Consider the following 16,461-nt stretch of genomic DNA (forward strand, 5'->3'; position numbering starts at 1 on the left):
TGCTCTCAGAAACCTTAATCATGACTAGTGGTGTTTCATGTACATTGAACTGTTTGGAGACAAGGGTTCTAGGAAACTGCTCTAGCAGACTCCAGAGATCCAGAGGGTTTGGGGAGTAGCATAGCAAGGCAGAATGGTGACATGGACTCAAAAATGAAGCAGGTCTATGGGAATCCTGTGGTCTCCAGCCAAGCAGCTCTGAGGCAGAGAGGAGAAATTCTTGAGTCTACTTCTCATTCATGTCCCCAGGCAGCCAGATGTGGGCCTGGAACAGCTGTTTGGTGCAGCTGTGAAGAGAGCTCACACATGTGCAGAGCAGTGTCAGTGTGATTTGCTGTGCTCTAGCTGGGGGTCAGTAGAAGGAGTGGGTGAACAGGACTTGCCAGTGAAGGTGAAAGGATATGGCTGTGGGAGAGAGGGCTACATCTACTATTCCATCCCCAGGGATTTGGGTTGTTTCATTATAAAGTGATGTATATGCCATTTGTTATGCAATTGCCCCCTTTCTCCCACCACAAAGAAGAGAGCAGAAAAGGAAGTGTGTTTGTTACAACTGATGATATGTGCTCTCACTAGTATTACAGCTTGAAACATGATCTATATCTTATGACTACACATTAAACATGGGGAAAAATCCCTGAACCCGCATGGATTTTAGTGAGGTTTTAATAATTTAAACCAGGTGAGCATATTAGCTGTTTGTAGGATGTAATCCCCATAGTTGGCTTACCAGAGCCATATACACCCTGGGGTTTGGTACATTCATCCTTAGGCTGAAATAATTTGCCATGTTATGAAAGCCGTGACTCAACTACCTCTCAGCATCACATTGTCCATTTGTAACAGCAGATTTTCCTGGAAGTCATTACTTTGGAGTGCCATTGTCAGCTGTACACATCATTCCTGCTCTTCTTGTCCTTTGTGGTACAGATTTGCTCATTGTTGTTAGTGAGGATGTTACTGCTGATACACAAGCTATCAGGTTTTTCTGTTATTTTCTTTCTTTTCTATCTTTGTTGAATTGCAGTTTCCTTTGTCTTCTGTGTGGTGCACTGAAAGAGGTTAGGAAATTTATCACGGTTATTTTTAATGGGCTTTTAAAGTCCTGCACGACACAGATTGAATTGATTCAGGGAAATTTCCTGGAGCTGTAGCATTGTTCTATTAAAAATAATTTTATCATTGCAATTTTTCTGTAAGAAAATACATCTATTTTTCTCCTTCTATCCTATAACAAAACCTTGCTTTCTAATGTTTCTGCGTGGTCAGATATTAGCCATTTCCCTAGATAATTTAAGTTGGCCATGTGTACTGCTAGCATTTTTATTGTAAAGAATTCTGCTAGTGGTTTCATGATAAATGCATCAAGCATTGGGAAATTACTTTTATTAGAGTACATTTAATAATGCATTAACAAAATAAATGGGTTTGTGTGTGTGTTTATCTTGAGAATGTATAGAAAAAGTACATGCTGCTATAGGTAAAAAAATTAATCTTTCCTGTGTGCATTTTGTATGCTGTAGCATAAAAAAGTACATTCCCAAGAGCTCAGTAGGTGGTTACTATCTTTTTTCCTTTGTTTAGACATATTTTTTTTAGGCAGATTGTGCAAGAAAAGCAAGTCCCAGTGACTGTCCCCCTCATGGCTTGTCTGACAAGCCTTTCCTTCCCTCAGTGAGACTATCCATTGTTGGCTGGGATCTGTGTCTTTATTGCACACAAACCAAATGAATGAGTGGCTCATGGCTTCCCACTTATGAAACCCTGATTTCACTTGCTTAAACTTCAGATATTTTCAGGCTAGTAACCATGACCAAGTCAAAGTGTCACTTCTTATTCTTCAAGATGGTCTGTTGCATGTGTAGTTACATGAAATTCAATTTGGCTTACTCATTCCATCATGCTATGTTCATGATGCAAAAAAAAAAAAAATAAAAAAACAAAAAAAAAAAAAAAAAAACACCCAAACCAGTCTATTGAGTCCTATCTATTACTGAAGAATTAAAATATTCTAATATCAAGACAGTATTATTTCAGAGATGCATGCATCTGCATTAACAGAAGCAGAGCAAAGGTATTAAGAGGGAGGGTGTACTATATAATGTAACTCTCTCATCGATTTAAGATCAAAATGCCAGTAAGAAGGAGTAGACTGAAATAAAATTATGTACATGTTTATTTCATATACATTCAAAAATAAAATATTGTTTTGTCCACCACAGCTGATCCTATTTACAGGAGGCAGATGAGCTGTCTTGCCTATAAAGAAATGAAAGATAAAGTGCAGAATTAAAACAAGCAGAAACAGCCAGATTTTGAATGTCTCTGTTCTGTATGCTGCTTTTGAAGATATGTATGAGGACATGTCTTTTTCTGAGAGCCTTTTCTTTCCTCCAGGGCTGAAGTGGCTAAGTTTTCTCACAAAACTGGAGAAGTGAAGAACTCCGGTCACACCTGAGTTCTGGCCATAATAAGTAAAGCATACATGAGATGAAGCTTGCAGAAAGGGAGAGTTATGGATGGCTTTTCTGTGTGCCCTGATGTCAGATCTCAGGGAGGAAAAATATCACAAATGTCAATTTTATCATGGTCAGAAAGGCTTTGAGAGGCGGCAGTCAGATCACACGGGTTTTGTTTTAGTCACCCTGGAATGTTTGCTTATATGAAGTTTAGTGATGGGTGTGTAATTATAAACTTTATTACACTTCTGCTTTTATCATAGTCAACCTGCTTTATTACCTGCTGCATCTTGTGATGTTATAGTATCACAAACTGTATTTCAATCCTTTGACCGCCTTCCCGTTTCATTTTCTCTGTATGGTCGCACATATGCTCTCCTTTTGCCTCCTGTCCCCAACTTTTTCTTGGATCCTGCACTGTGACACACACATGCTTCCCTGTTTTCTGGGACACAGGACCCTCCTTGGCTGCATGGATGTGTGTTCAGATAGGTCCCCCATACTTTGCTGGAAAGCAGCCCTGCATCGCATTCCCCTCCTCCACATGTTCTCTCAGCCATGTTATTCGATGTAGCATCACAGCCGTATCCCTCATCTTCTGCAAGTGTGCTGCTCTGTCTCCATTTATCTTGTATGAAATGGCTTTAGCCCTGCCAGGGTAGTGCTGCCTGTTGTTTCCCAGAAATTGCTTACTTGTCTGTCAAAGGAAGCTGTTTAGAGCTCCTAACTAGAAATCAAGATAAGCATTCAGCAGATCCCTATCCCTTCCTTACATGGGGAGGGGGAAAGAAGAAGAAAAAAAAAAAAAAAGAAAATGGTTACCCTTGCTTAGACTAAGTAACAGTATCTGCTTACCCTCCTCAGCCATCTTGTTTTTTCTTTTCATTCCACTGTAAAAATAGGTAGCGCTGTTGAATATAGATAATAGGCTCATACAAGTCCATACAGATGAACACTGTGTTCATAGTAGCAAGTAAAGTTTGGAGACACAGAAAGTTTGCTATCTTCCAGAGGTAGCCTTCCCTAGAAATAATAATCCAGTGTTCTGGAAAAAGTAACCTAATGGTTTTTCCCTCAAGGCATGGCAAAGGAGTACTTCAGTGGTGAATTAGGTGCAAAGAGCAAGAGATGAGACTGTTCTCACGCTGCATCTCGAAAAGCCCCAGAAAGGCCGGGCACAGAAATATGCTGAAACCCGCAGGAAACGCCTGCTGCACCATCACATGAGGCCAGCCAGGCCGAGTGCGCTTTAGCGAGCGCAGACAAAACAAGCTCTGGTGAAAATACCACAGTCTAAACAGAAGTAACAAAACACAGACTAATACAGCCCAACTTGATGGGAAGCACCATGGGAAAAGATTTAGAAACAGTGTGCTGGCACTCTTGCTGAGGTGCAGAGCTGTGAGGACTTTCAGCGTCACCCAGTCACAATAGCACCAGGCACCCACGCGGGAGGAGTGGCTGGTTTCTTATTAATATCACAGTACTTCTCATTTCCAGTAGCATCCTGTAAAAGCAGTACCTTATTTACAGCTTTCATTTGGCATTAATGAAGTGGAATACTGATGTAGCTAATCAGCGCTAGCGGTGTGATGCGAGCACGCGGAGCGGCGGCGGCAGCGGTAATCATCTTAGCCCAGTTGGCAGGATAAAAATAACCCCTGCCAGCACTAGGAAGTGGCAGCTCCCTGGCTGTGGAGGAGCACAGCCCACGACCCTGTGGCTCTGCACTGCCCTGGAACCCAGCTTCTGCTGCAGCCCACCTGAACAGAGAAAAGAAACAATTGCTGTCCCTGTCCATCCCTTTTGCTGCTTCTCTCCCCAAACCCTGAATATGGGCTTGAATTTGTACTGGGCTGGACTCAGATTGCCTCTAAAAACCAAATGGATATAGATTGCCGAATATGCTTGTATAATTCAGAAGTGGTGGGTTTTTTTTTTTTGTTTTTTTTTTCCTCTTAGTGGGACTTTGTGAGCTTAATTTAATCTTTGTCATTTCTTATATGTGGGTAAATGTCATCTACTTCATTTCATGAATGAATTAACACAGCCATACAGAGCCTGTGTCTCCTGCACTGCTCACTTGGTCGGGGGAAGGGATTAGTAAATGTGTGTGACACCCTCAAGTTGCTAAACCCTGAGGTTAGAGATGCTCAGAAACAGATTTCATTTGCACCCTGGTATAAATTAGTTGAAAGATTCTACCAACTCTGTACATTATAATGACCTCAATCAGCCCTCCTTCTCTTTGTTGTCAACATTAAATACAACAATACTTTCATACCCCAGGTCTCTTACTACACCTGATGAGTGAGGAACTCCTTTAAAAATAGCTGTGCTTTTAGTGGTGGGGAGAAGATAAATAATCCTGGAATTTTCTTCCTTCTTTTTGATACTTCCTTAAGCATGTCAGAAGGCAGAGGCCTTCTGGCAAGGTGCAAGTTTGAGATATTACAGAGGTTCTTGGTATGTAGAAGATAGCTTTTTTAAACCCAGTTATGTGGACAAAAAGTTAGGTGCATAACCATACAGAGCAGCACAGGAAGAATGTGTGAGCAAGCATTTTATGTTACATGATATTTTTAATGCCTCCAGGAATTAAATTAATAGTCCTATGTACTTCTTTTAAATCTTTCACAACATGGAAATAAATGTAGTTCATTGAAAAAGAAAATTAAGAACAATTTATTCTTAAATAGAAATTAATGTGGCCATGCCTCTTCTTTTAATGGGTTGGATTAGTCTCTGGATGAGGGCTGTGTGTGTGTTTGTAGAGCTGTGCTTTGAAATGTTTCTCTGTGCTTGAGACTTCTCAGTGCTACTGGGGCTTCACTTGCATGTGCAGTAATTTCACCTGTTTCTAGGGTGTTGTCTTTTTGGAGTGGTTCTTTTTGGTTTTTCTTCTCATAAGTGTTAATAGGTGTTTCATGGTTCTCTAATCTAGAGATAATCAACTTGTGAGTGCTTTATAAAAATAGTCCAGGGAAGCACCTTGCTGACTAGAGTCACAGCCTAGGATGCAGAACAAATGGCACAGGAGTTAGTTCCCAACCTTCCCAAAGAAAGCTGGTGTGCAATTTCCAGGTGTACATAGTTGCTGAGAAGCTCTGTTCCCACAGGGTGTCAACTGGAAAAAAAAAAAAAAAAAGGTGGTTACTGGCAATTCCCAACTCCTCTATACCTGACTGTCCCGCAGTCCCTCAGATGGAAAATGGAAGATGTTATTTGTTTTCCCCATTGTCACTAAAGGTTATTTAAGTTGTAGGCTCTACAGGCCTAGAATAAGATTTCTGTGTATGAATATCTTCTGTCAAATTAGGATATGGGGCTCTTGGAGACCTGTAGCTGCTAATATAACACAAATAATACTCATGGTACTTGACAAATTTGTCCCGCTCCTTTCCTTTCCTCTCAGCCCAAATTAACCCTTTCTGTGCAGATTGTGTTTGGGTTTTGCCACTGTTCATTATATATTGCGTAGTACTACTACATCTGATTTGCCTTCAAGCACTGAAAGGGGACAGTGCTATGACAAATCAATTTGCTGGCCTCTGAAATAATTAAGTAAGTAAGGCAGGGCTTCAGGCCTATTTTAAACAAGCATTGTGCTATTTTTTTACGTTTCTCTGCCTGCAATGAAAGGGTATCTCTAAACAAAAGAGGCAGAGTGATTGAGGAACTTCTTTTAAGGAAAAATTGCCTAAGGAAATCAGCCTTTTCCCACTGTATCTCTGTCTTTGTACACCTCTCCTTCTCCCCCCACTGCCTTTTTTTTTCCTTTGTTCTTTGCTCTTCCCCAAAGAAAATAGCAATATTAAAATATTCTACTTTTATATGCCTCTACAGGTGATCTTTGTGTACTTAACCAGACCACAGCACAGAAAACAAAGCCTTGCTTATTGCCTAATAGCATATATATGTTTTATGATTTATGTGGTTGTAACACATGGGACTGATAATAGATAGGAAGATCAAAGTCTTCTGTGAATTGACAGCAGCACTGTAAACAAGGTGAAAGGGTTGCAGGTGTTTCCCACATGGATGTTATACAAAAACATATGGCCCTTTGCCATAAGGTACTGTATGCGCTCTCCACTTTTTCCGTGCAACAAAGCAGTGTTGCTGTGAGCTTTGCTCAGAGGGCACGGCCATGGCTCAGGAGCTGGGAGCTGCTGGGGGCTGCAGATGACCATGCAGTGTGGCCACAGTGGTCTTGGGAGCATGGAAAGGCTGATGCCCTGTCAAACATTGGGAAGGAAGTTGATCGCTGAAGTGTTTCAGGAGAGACTGGGCAGTCCAATGTGTCCCTTGTCTCATCGCTCCTACTTGAGCTCAGAGCTGGGCTTGGCAGGCATCTCTTACCTCCATGGGTTATCTCTGTGGCCCTGGCCATGGCAGGCATGGTGGGGTTGAGACACCTAGGCCACACCTCTGCAGAAAGCAATGGTGGTGCATGAGCAGACCTGCAGATATCATTGCTGGATTGCTGTTTGTTCTTGTGGATAAAAGAAAATATGCTTTTAGTGAATGACTAAATCATTGGAAAGAGGACTGCAATATCCTGGGTGAACCCTGAACACAAGGTAGTCATCTCTGTCTGTCTCATTAATTGCCTTAAGAGGGGTGCTTGTCTGCTCTTAGGAGTGAAACTGCTGCAGCTGGGTGTGGCAGGTGTTTGTAGCCTCTTCAGTTATTGAAACGCTTCTGATGAATTTTGGCTTATTTTGTTCAATACCCTGTGGCATAACCACCTTCTTGACTTGCAAGCCCTTTGGCAATCTTTACTTTTCTCACAGCTTCTGGGAGTAGACCCATGCCCTCTGCTGAATCCTTGTGAAAACCCTTTTGCTGTGCCATCCTGGGGATGATGTGGCACGAGGCTGCTGGCTTGTGCACCAGCACAAGCTGGGACAATGGCTCCTCAGCCACATTTTCATCTGTTGGAGGAAGCTCACACTGTACTTTCCCTGTTCATGTACTGGTATCAGGTCTTTCCTGCCTCACCTTCCAATGGAACTAAAGCTACTGGTCTAAAATGCAAATTTCTTTCCCTGTTCTGTTCTGCAGTTTAAACTGAAATATAATAGAAATTGCCCCAACAGCATAACTTAATTAACCAATGCCTCATCTACACAGGAAAATTTACTTCCATGTGTGGGTCATGATATTTATTTTTTCTGGTGTGCCAGTGTTACAACTGATTTCTATGGGGACAGAGGTGCATCACCCCAAGTGTGTCATACCACATGCATGAAGTCTTGCTTCTCTGCAGGAGCAGGCTAGGTATTCCCAGGTATTTGCTTTACACCCTAAAAGCCCTAGATGAAATATAAAGTGTTAGGTCAAGCAGTGTAATGGTACTGTAGCTAAAGGTAGGACTTCAGTGTGTGAATGAGCCCTGTGGAAAGATTAACCTAGGAAAAGTTAATAAAAAGTGCTGCCCTAAATTATTCATGAATCCATTTGCAATGTACTTGCCCAGAGGCTTTTGTTTTTCTCAAACTCTTATTTATTAAAATCTGACAAGAATATCAGGTTTTGTTCAATAATAAATCTAAGTCTATGTGGGACTAGTGATATCCTCATCCAGTAATACAGAATCAAAATGAAGTTACATGGCAGGGGTGAATATGTTATTTACTTGGGAAGAATAGATTATTGTTCAGGAGGATTTTATCTTTTTCTTGCTATTTTGAAACAAGCGAAAAAAACCCAAAACACCTAGTTGGGAGATAGCCTCTTGTTTTGTGATTGAGGCCTTGATCCTGCAAAGGATTTAAAATATATTAAAACTCAGTTAAGCATCTTTCTGGCAACTTTTCAGGTTCCAAACCTGTGTTTGCTGAATGAAATAGCTCAGGTGATCTTGTTTCACAGTTAGTTCTACTTGTCCTTTTTTCTTAACTTCAGGGAAAGCCCATGGAAATAATGCCTTTGGCTTACGGATTTTGAATTCCAAAGTATACTCATAGACAGCCTCATCTTTTTGTGTCCCAGAAAATGTTGCAAGGATTGTGTACAGAAAGTAGGAGAATGGAAAAAAGGCAGGAAGAGAGCTTTTGCTGTTTGCAGTCCAATAATGTATGTGCTTTATAGCAGTCATTCCTGAAAAAAAGGCAAAACTTAGCTTAAAAATCAATTTAATTAGTTTGTTGTTTGGGGTTTTTTTTCCCCTAGCATTTTCAATTTATTAGGTGTAGGGGATTTTTCCCCCTTCTTTTCCCCTTTCTCCCCTTCTTTCTCTGCCCTAATTTATAACAGCATAAAGAAAGAAGCAGGTGCCTATAGCTAGAAAGTTAGTGAAGAGTGAATAAAAAAGAAAGAGCTTAGCTGTGGAAACAGAACTGGGAGTTCGGGTGACTGGTCTGAGTTGGAGAATGATGAATAGATTTTCTTTGCATAAGCTTGGCTTGTGAGTCACTTTCTCATAAAAACAGCTTGAGTAGGAGATGCTCCTGTCCCAAATTTTTAGTCCTGAATGCTTTCAAGCACAAAGTGGACTGTGACATAAAGACTCCTGCTGTGAGCAGCGTCCTGTTATCCCAGTGGACAGGAGATGGAGCTTTGCAATTACCCGGGTTTGAAATGAACTAGAAGTGTGTCTCTTTTACACACACATGCTTTGCCTGATGTTTCATGTGGTGCCCCTTGCTGGTCAGAGTTAAGTTGTCTGGGTAGACGTAACCAGCTTCTGATTTAGATTTGGAATCTGATGTCAGGAAGTTGGTCCCTGTGAAAAACTGTTTGTTGCAGGACCATCAGTCACTAAGCAATAAATGTGACAAGGAACTTCCTAAACTTGGAGGGAGAAAAAGAAAAGCCAGGTGTGAGCATGAGAGGTCAGTATTTGTGGCTGGTCATTCTGGGTATGTTCAGAGCAGCGCATGTCTTTGCCTTGAGAGCTTGTGTTGCCTCCCTGATGCCAGAAAAAACTGCACAAAATACACACAAAAGTTGCATGTAGGGCATTATCCTCTTCTGCTAAAGTCTGTGATCAAAACCCTCTTTAATCTGAAGCATCAGCTCTTTTTTATGCACATGTGAGGATTCTGGATAAAAGTTTGACCATTACAGACAGCTACTTTTGCTGTGATTGAGCAAACTGGGAGAGGTGAAAAAGGTTTACCCTCATAGACCACACCACCCTTATCTAATGTTCCAGTAGAGCCTGTGGGATGCATTTGGGAAATAAAAGTTCCCTCTGGAAACCCAGATGAAAAGATGTTGTCTTCCTTCCTGAAGGAAGAAAGGATTGTGTTCTTCTCTGCCATTTTTTTGTTGCTAGTTTGGGTGGTAGGGAGGTCAAATTGGACTGTGAAACCTTGCTTTGGAATCAAGATATTTGTCTAATTTGTTTGCCCTTGAAGAAATCAGGCTGCTGCAGCTTCATTGCCATGGGAACCCCTAGTTACTATATTTAATTCAGTCCAGGGTTTGCTTGTCTATTCAGTTGTTGCAGTGTAGACAGGTGATAATATATCGATACTGAGCTGTATCATACCTAAATGATTAGGCATGGATATTACCACTGTATTGCAGCATCTGTGGTATTGCTCTTGTGTTCTGCTATGAGCTGCCTGGCCCTCCTGTGCCTGCCTCCAAGCTCTTCTTCCTCTCTCCTGCTGGAGAAAAGACAGTGCTGCCTGAATAGATTTTCTGGTCCAGCGATCAGCAAAGGTAGGGACTGCAAGCAACCTCTGCTTGCTGGTCGTGCTTCTTCCTTCCCCGGCAGAGCAGCCAGCCATGGAGTGCCTGTGGCCTTGGAAGAAATGGTGCTGGAGAAGGGAGCTCTGCACCCCTAGAAGTTGTAGGGTTGGGACAGTTCCAGTGACTCTGCAGTGTCCACAATGGTGTGAAGACCCAGAAGGGCAGATCCTGGCTCCACAAGGTCATATTGCAAAGGGAGCAGGGAGATAAAGGTGTGCAGGCAGAGACACCGCTATCACCTATTCTTCTGAAGTTTTACTAATTTACTTAGACTTGGTAAAACTTTTTCCCCCCTTCACACCCCACCCCCCCCCCCCCCCCCCCCATTAGTGTAATGTGAGGTTTGTCCATGGCATTGTAGAACCTGAGATTCACTCAGATCCAGTGCTAATAGAAGTTGTGGAAATGTGCTTTACTACAGTCATGCTGGGGGGACTTCTGGAAAGACTCATGAGAGGCAGGGCTTAGCCATGAAAAGACATTTCATGTGGCTGATGGCAGGAAATGCAATTGTGTAGGTCTTTCATGATTATTTCAGTTGGTTTCTAATGTTTTGCTCCTCTACAGTTTGGTTTAGTGATACTACATCACTTTGCACAGAATTCAGAGTGAGCAAAGAGTGTGTAAACCTTTATGTAAAAATGTTGGCTGAGTATTGATTAATCAGTAAAATATTTTAAGCTGTTTCCTTTAAATTCCAGGTCCATGTATCTTAACTTAACAGTTGTGAGGGCTGGAAAGTTACTGCTTTACCCAAGGAAATACATTTCTGTGATATTTGTTCACTGCAAGTATATTCAAGCAAAAAGAGATATTTTAGGGAAGGAGATAGTTCTCTGTGGTCTAAAATGCTAAAATGACTCTTTATTTCTTTCTAGGTATTATATTGGTCGCCAGATGTTTGTGGTGGTCTCCTCACCAGAGATGATCAAGCAAATCTTAGTGGCAGATTTTAGTAACTTCACCAACAGAATTGTAAGTACATATTAAAGTTGGCTTTGTGGATGGAGTTGGTAGCACTGCTAATTCCAGCTCATAGCAAAAGTGGCTGCATGGAAGCTGGAAATGGAGGCAAAATTACATCATGGTTCAATAAGACCTATATACACTCAATATATACATTCAGTCAGAGATTCTTGTTACCAAAACACTGAGGATGAAAGGGAATGTCCTTAGAAGAGCACACTGTCCTTGTGACTGAAGCACCAGGTGGATGTTGAAGAGAGGGTTTCAATATCCAGATTTGCCACTGACTTCCTGTGAAATCTTGGGAAAATCACTTACTAGTTCTCTTCCTCATTTCTCAATCTGTAACATGGAAATGGTATTATTTGCTTTCTCCCGTACATGATCTGTTTTGTGCTTTTAGACTTCACAGAGCAGGAGCAGTCTGCTTGGGACCAGGACATGCCTCCCACAGCTATTGTATATTAGTCATACCTGAAAATAATAAATAGCAAAGAAGGAAGTTGGAGTTAGCAAGAATTTGTACATATGCTCTTGGTTACACTTGAAAAGCTCATTTTCAGGAGGTGGTTAGAACAAATAATGAGAGCGAATGGCCTGAGTTCCAGCAGCTGCCCAGCATTTTACAAGGAAATACTGCCACTGTGTGCTGCCTTGGTCCTGTCCATTCCCTGTTTCCCCGTGGGCCCTTTGTATGCTCAAACCTGCTCAAACAAACTCACCTGTATTCAGGAGGGGTTTTTGTGCCCTTGGAGAACATTTTTTCTCTGATCAGCTGTCTGTCTCCTCTGTCCCTCTGATCCTCTCTGCAACCAGTCAGTCTGTCTGCAAACTGCTTGTTGCCTTTGCTTGCTTCTTTTGCTACGTGAGTTTCATCTTGTGACTGCCTATATCTTAATAACTGCTGGTACCAGCTGCCCCCCATTCTGCCCATAGCTCACACTTGAAAGGAAGAATAGATTTTTAGACTTCTTAGGCTGAAGTTGTTACATGTCACAAGGGGCTTTTCCCCATTTTTCTCTGTATTTGAAGAAATTTTCCATCCCTTCCCTTCTTCCACCCCAAGCAGGAACCCTATTTCTTCCTCTCTATGACTTTCCTGTGCTTTTTTTCTTCATATTTGGTAGTAGTAGACTGTACCCATTACACCTAGCAGTAGCTGATGATCAAGGAACACTTCCCTGAAATTAGAAATCTTTCCTTTGAGGGGACACTCAGAGATTTGTTCTGCTCTTAACTTCAGTCAGCCTGGTCATTTGGATATAACTTTCTCTGTATTTTCACACTTCTCAATTAGTGAAATTTTTCTTCCTCTCCAGGCCTTTTGTGTTCAGAGGTTTCTCTCTCTTTCTTGTGGTTATGTGTCCATCTGTCATGGTCTGTCTGTAACATCTGTGTTCCTCTCTAAAATTCAGGTAGGTTCTATCACTATAGGTCGCCTTTCCCGCTTTCTTCTTTTCTTGTTCTTCATTAGATCTGTTAGCTAGAGCTGTCTCTGCAGGTTCACATCTTGCCCTTATCGCTTGACTGTCCCCTGAATCATTTGTGGCTTTTCTGTGCAATGTCCTGCTTTACTGATGAGGAACTGAGACACAGACGGAGTGACATCCCTGCCACTAACCAGAAAGCTGAGAAAATTTAACTCCTAGCTTTCCCTTCAGCAAAATTGTTTCCCCCCCTGCGCAGGGTTGCTATTTCTGTCTTGTTTAATGCCCATAAGTCCAAGTCAAATGACCTTCCTTCATTATGTATGCTCTCATCTGCTTGTTCTATGGTCTTCTCACATAGCCACAATCTTTGATAGTTTCTCACTTTCCACTTTGTTCTCCCCTCTTCCAGCCATTGCTTTTCTCTTATTGAAGATAAGCAGTCTTCTGTTTCTGGGTCTTTCCATATCTAACCTAGGGATATTTCCTCCTCTGGAGTTTTCACACAGGAAGCTGTTTCCTCTTTAATTTGCAGTCAGGTCTCTTGGGGAAGTATTTGGTTATCCTGTACACTAGTAATCCTACATAAATATAAATAATGCTGGGTGCTACATAAGGAAGGCCAGTGGAATTTATTCAGATGTGATTTGGGTTGTATGCAAATAATGATTGAAAGGTGAGAGTGAGAAAAGCACTTTCCAAGTAATAGAATTCTTTCTTATCACATTGACTGAATAAATGTCATTTTAAGACTTTTAATAGGGTTGCTTCTGTTTTTATATTTTAAAATTAGTCAAGGCAAGTTCCTCTGCTTTGAGTGAAGGTTTCTATTTGCTAGTGGAGAATTCAAAATGCTAAAAAGATCCCCCTGCTTTATTTTATGAACTCCTTCCCCAGTGAAGAATGGTTATAGAACTGACTTTGGAGTCAGTGCTCTTCACAAAGCTAGGCCAATATATATTCCAGTCCAGACATGGCACATGCTTATTATTTCAACCCAAAGCCTTTTTTTTTTTTTTTTTTTTAGTTCAAGAGTATCAGCCTTTTAGGCTGAGAGGATGGGAAAGCAGGTGAGACTACTGGGTTTGAACAGGTCTTAGGAAAACACACTTTTGCTTTTCTTCTCCAACCGATCCATGTGCCTTTCAAAAATGAAGATTTGTACTTCATTCACCAGAGTGAAATGTGAGTTATCTAACCTAGAATTCCTCAAAGAGAGATTATTCTCTCTGTAGCAGTTGTAGCAACTTTATGTTAACAAATTGTCACTGACTTTCAGGATGTTCAGGACTAATTCTAAAAGGTAAGTGTAGAAAAAACTTATATTCCCTCTTTATTTTGCTGCTTTTTCAATTGATTTTAAAATATATACATATTTGATTAAGAAACAATGAGAAATCAAACTTGTGAAGGGCTGAAAACAGTGGATTTATTGGTAGCAGCCAGCAGCATGATCATGATTCAGTAAATTCTGACAGCTTTTGTTAAAGCTCTCTGTAATGTGATGTCATGCCTTGGAGTGCTCGTAAGCAGGATGACCTTAATCTGGGATTGTGCACTTGTGAACTCCCTTCTTGGAAGTCGTCAGAAGGCCTTTATGGAATGAGAGTGGTTTTAATCTGCTGAGAAGATTCTTTTGGAAGCATCTTGTGTCCTGTCTCTGCATCCTGAAAGACCTAAACCATTTTTGCACTTCTCACACATTGAACCTGTCTGCTCACTCATTATATAGACAAAGTAGATCTTGCATGTGAACACAAGCTAAACTACTCTTTATTTTATGTTTCCCTTTGATACTATGTATTTCACATCTTTACTATGGCTATCTTTTGAAAATTGCTATAAAAAGTCTTTCATCTTCCCCCACCATCTTCTCTTGTTTCTGAATTACTGGTTAATAATTCCTGCAAAAGAAGTGTTAGGTGACTGCAGATCAAATCTGCATTAAAGTTCTCTTCCTTTTAGAGTAAGCAACCAAGTCTAGCACACAGGCTGTTACTGCCTTGTAGGCACAGGGTATATGTATTGTTAACTGCATAATCACAGGAAGACAATAATGACACTCTGCTTTCCCATTTAATTTAGTCTCAATTAACATAAGCGTTAGAGCCATTCAAAACCAAAAGTGTCTGCTGTAATATACCTTCATACTTGAAGCATATGAAGCTTTTGTCCCATGTTTTTAATTATAGTTGAAGAATAAAATATGAAAATTACTTTATATACCTTCTGTCAAAAAATATGCAATTAATTTTAATTTAGGTTAACCATGGAAACCTCAGCCAGCATTTAGGCAGGGCTGTGCTGGAGTAAATGATACCTTTTTCTCACAACTGTGTTGTCTCTTTAATAGAAGCTTCCTTTTAAGAACATTAAGACCATTTTTAACTTCATTACTGTGTTGCAAGTGAGATAGGATTATGATGTTTGTTGCATTCTTCCAGGTGGGATAATAATACATAATCAGTTTTCAGATTGTTTTTAATTCTGCATTAAAAATTTGTTTTTTTCAATTAGTACTTGAGAATCATTAAAGTGTACTTTTAAAAATGTGGGAGCAGAATGTTAAGATGGAACAATGTGAAGATAAACATTAGCTGGCACATAATTCAAATAATTCAGATGGCTGTAAAAATATTTCCTAGAAATGTGGATTCAGTGAGCCCTGAAGCTAAGGTAGGCACTGGCTAGTCAAGGTTTGCCAGGAGTTGGTGCTCTGCCAGGATTCATGTGTCTATCATAATTGGAAATAGTGGTTGATTCAGACCAAATCCTTAAATTTTACCTGCCAACCAGCTGGAGGAGAGTGACATTTTTAAATTCAAAAATCTACACCAATTTCAGTCTTTGTAAGAAAACATCACCATTTTCTCATCAGAAGCTTTGCTGCTACTGTGGTAAAAATAATAAGGGATTAACAGCAAACAATAATGAAGTGGTAAAAATAAGAATAAAAAACTACCAGGAATAGAATGTGATACAAAATCCTTGTATCCCCTTTGAAGGAAAAGTGAGTTTTTGGAGCTTCTTTTCTTTTTGCTTGTCTATTCTTTCTCTTCATCTTTGAGTTAATCCACATAAGATCTGATTATTCTTTTCACATGTATAATTTGTCTGTTACACTAAGCTGTTTCATCATCATAATCTATATTTTGGTAAATCTATAAAGCTTCAGGCTTACCTAGAGCATTAAACAAATAAAATGCAACCACCAAGTAGGAAGGAACTTATTTTCTTCATTTTGTTCAGTTGTGGTTCAGGACGCCTGACATATTCATGGACTGGCTGTTCTTTCTGGTCTCCTGCTAGAGGAAAGAAAACTGTATATTACTGTATCAAAAGATCTATCTAAATTTGATACAAGATGCCCTCCAGAGGTCCCTTCTAAACTCAGCCATCCTGTAATTCTGTGAATTTTGGGTCAGGACCTCAGTCAGTAGAAAACAACATATTAACTCTAGATGAGTCTACACTGGCTGGTAATGATTAAGTGTCTCCAGAGCAGGACTGGGATGTTTCAACTGGCTTCAAACAGCTCTCAGCTCAGGAGCTGGCTGCTGTGCATCTGTGTTCTTCACCTTTTGCAAGCAAAGGATGACATGCATGTCCTGTACAAAATCTTTCTTGCTGCCTTCTGCCTTGACTTTTAGAGAACAGGCATCAGCCCCACTGATGTGCTGACTTTCAGTAAAAAGTGGTAATTCAGTTGTCTATCCAAACCCGGAGTCTTATCCAGCTTATGGGCTGGGCTGTTTGTTCCGTCTCTCTCACAAATACTGTTTTATTTTGAAAAATGAACTCACCAACATACTCATATGTCATCTCATAAGGGATGAAAAGTTCTACAGTGTTGCCAAAAGACACAGATGCATGCTGCCTTGACCCTGTACCCTTTGGTTGTT

General features: G+C 40.6%; 1 protein-coding gene across 2 annotated transcripts in view; it reads left to right on the top strand.

Moving 5' to 3' along the window:
• The window catches only part of TBXAS1 (thromboxane A synthase 1), a 227,858-nt gene that overhangs the window by 89,519 nt on the left and 121,878 nt on the right, over positions 1–16,461 (top strand). For both annotated transcript variants that reach the window (XM_041398879.1, XM_041398880.1), the window contains one exon: positions 11,045–11,141. In XM_041398879.1, coding sequence (XP_041254813.1) covers positions 11,045–11,141 — 97 coding nt within the window. The remainder of the gene's footprint in view (positions 1–11,044; positions 11,142–16,461) is intronic.

This window comes from Onychostruthus taczanowskii, unplaced genomic scaffold, assembly GCF_017590055.1.
Source record: "Onychostruthus taczanowskii isolate IOZ18803 unplaced genomic scaffold, ASM1759005v1 scaffold15, whole genome shotgun sequence".
NCBI classification, from domain to species: Eukaryota; Metazoa; Chordata; class Aves; order Passeriformes; family Passeridae; genus Onychostruthus; species Onychostruthus taczanowskii.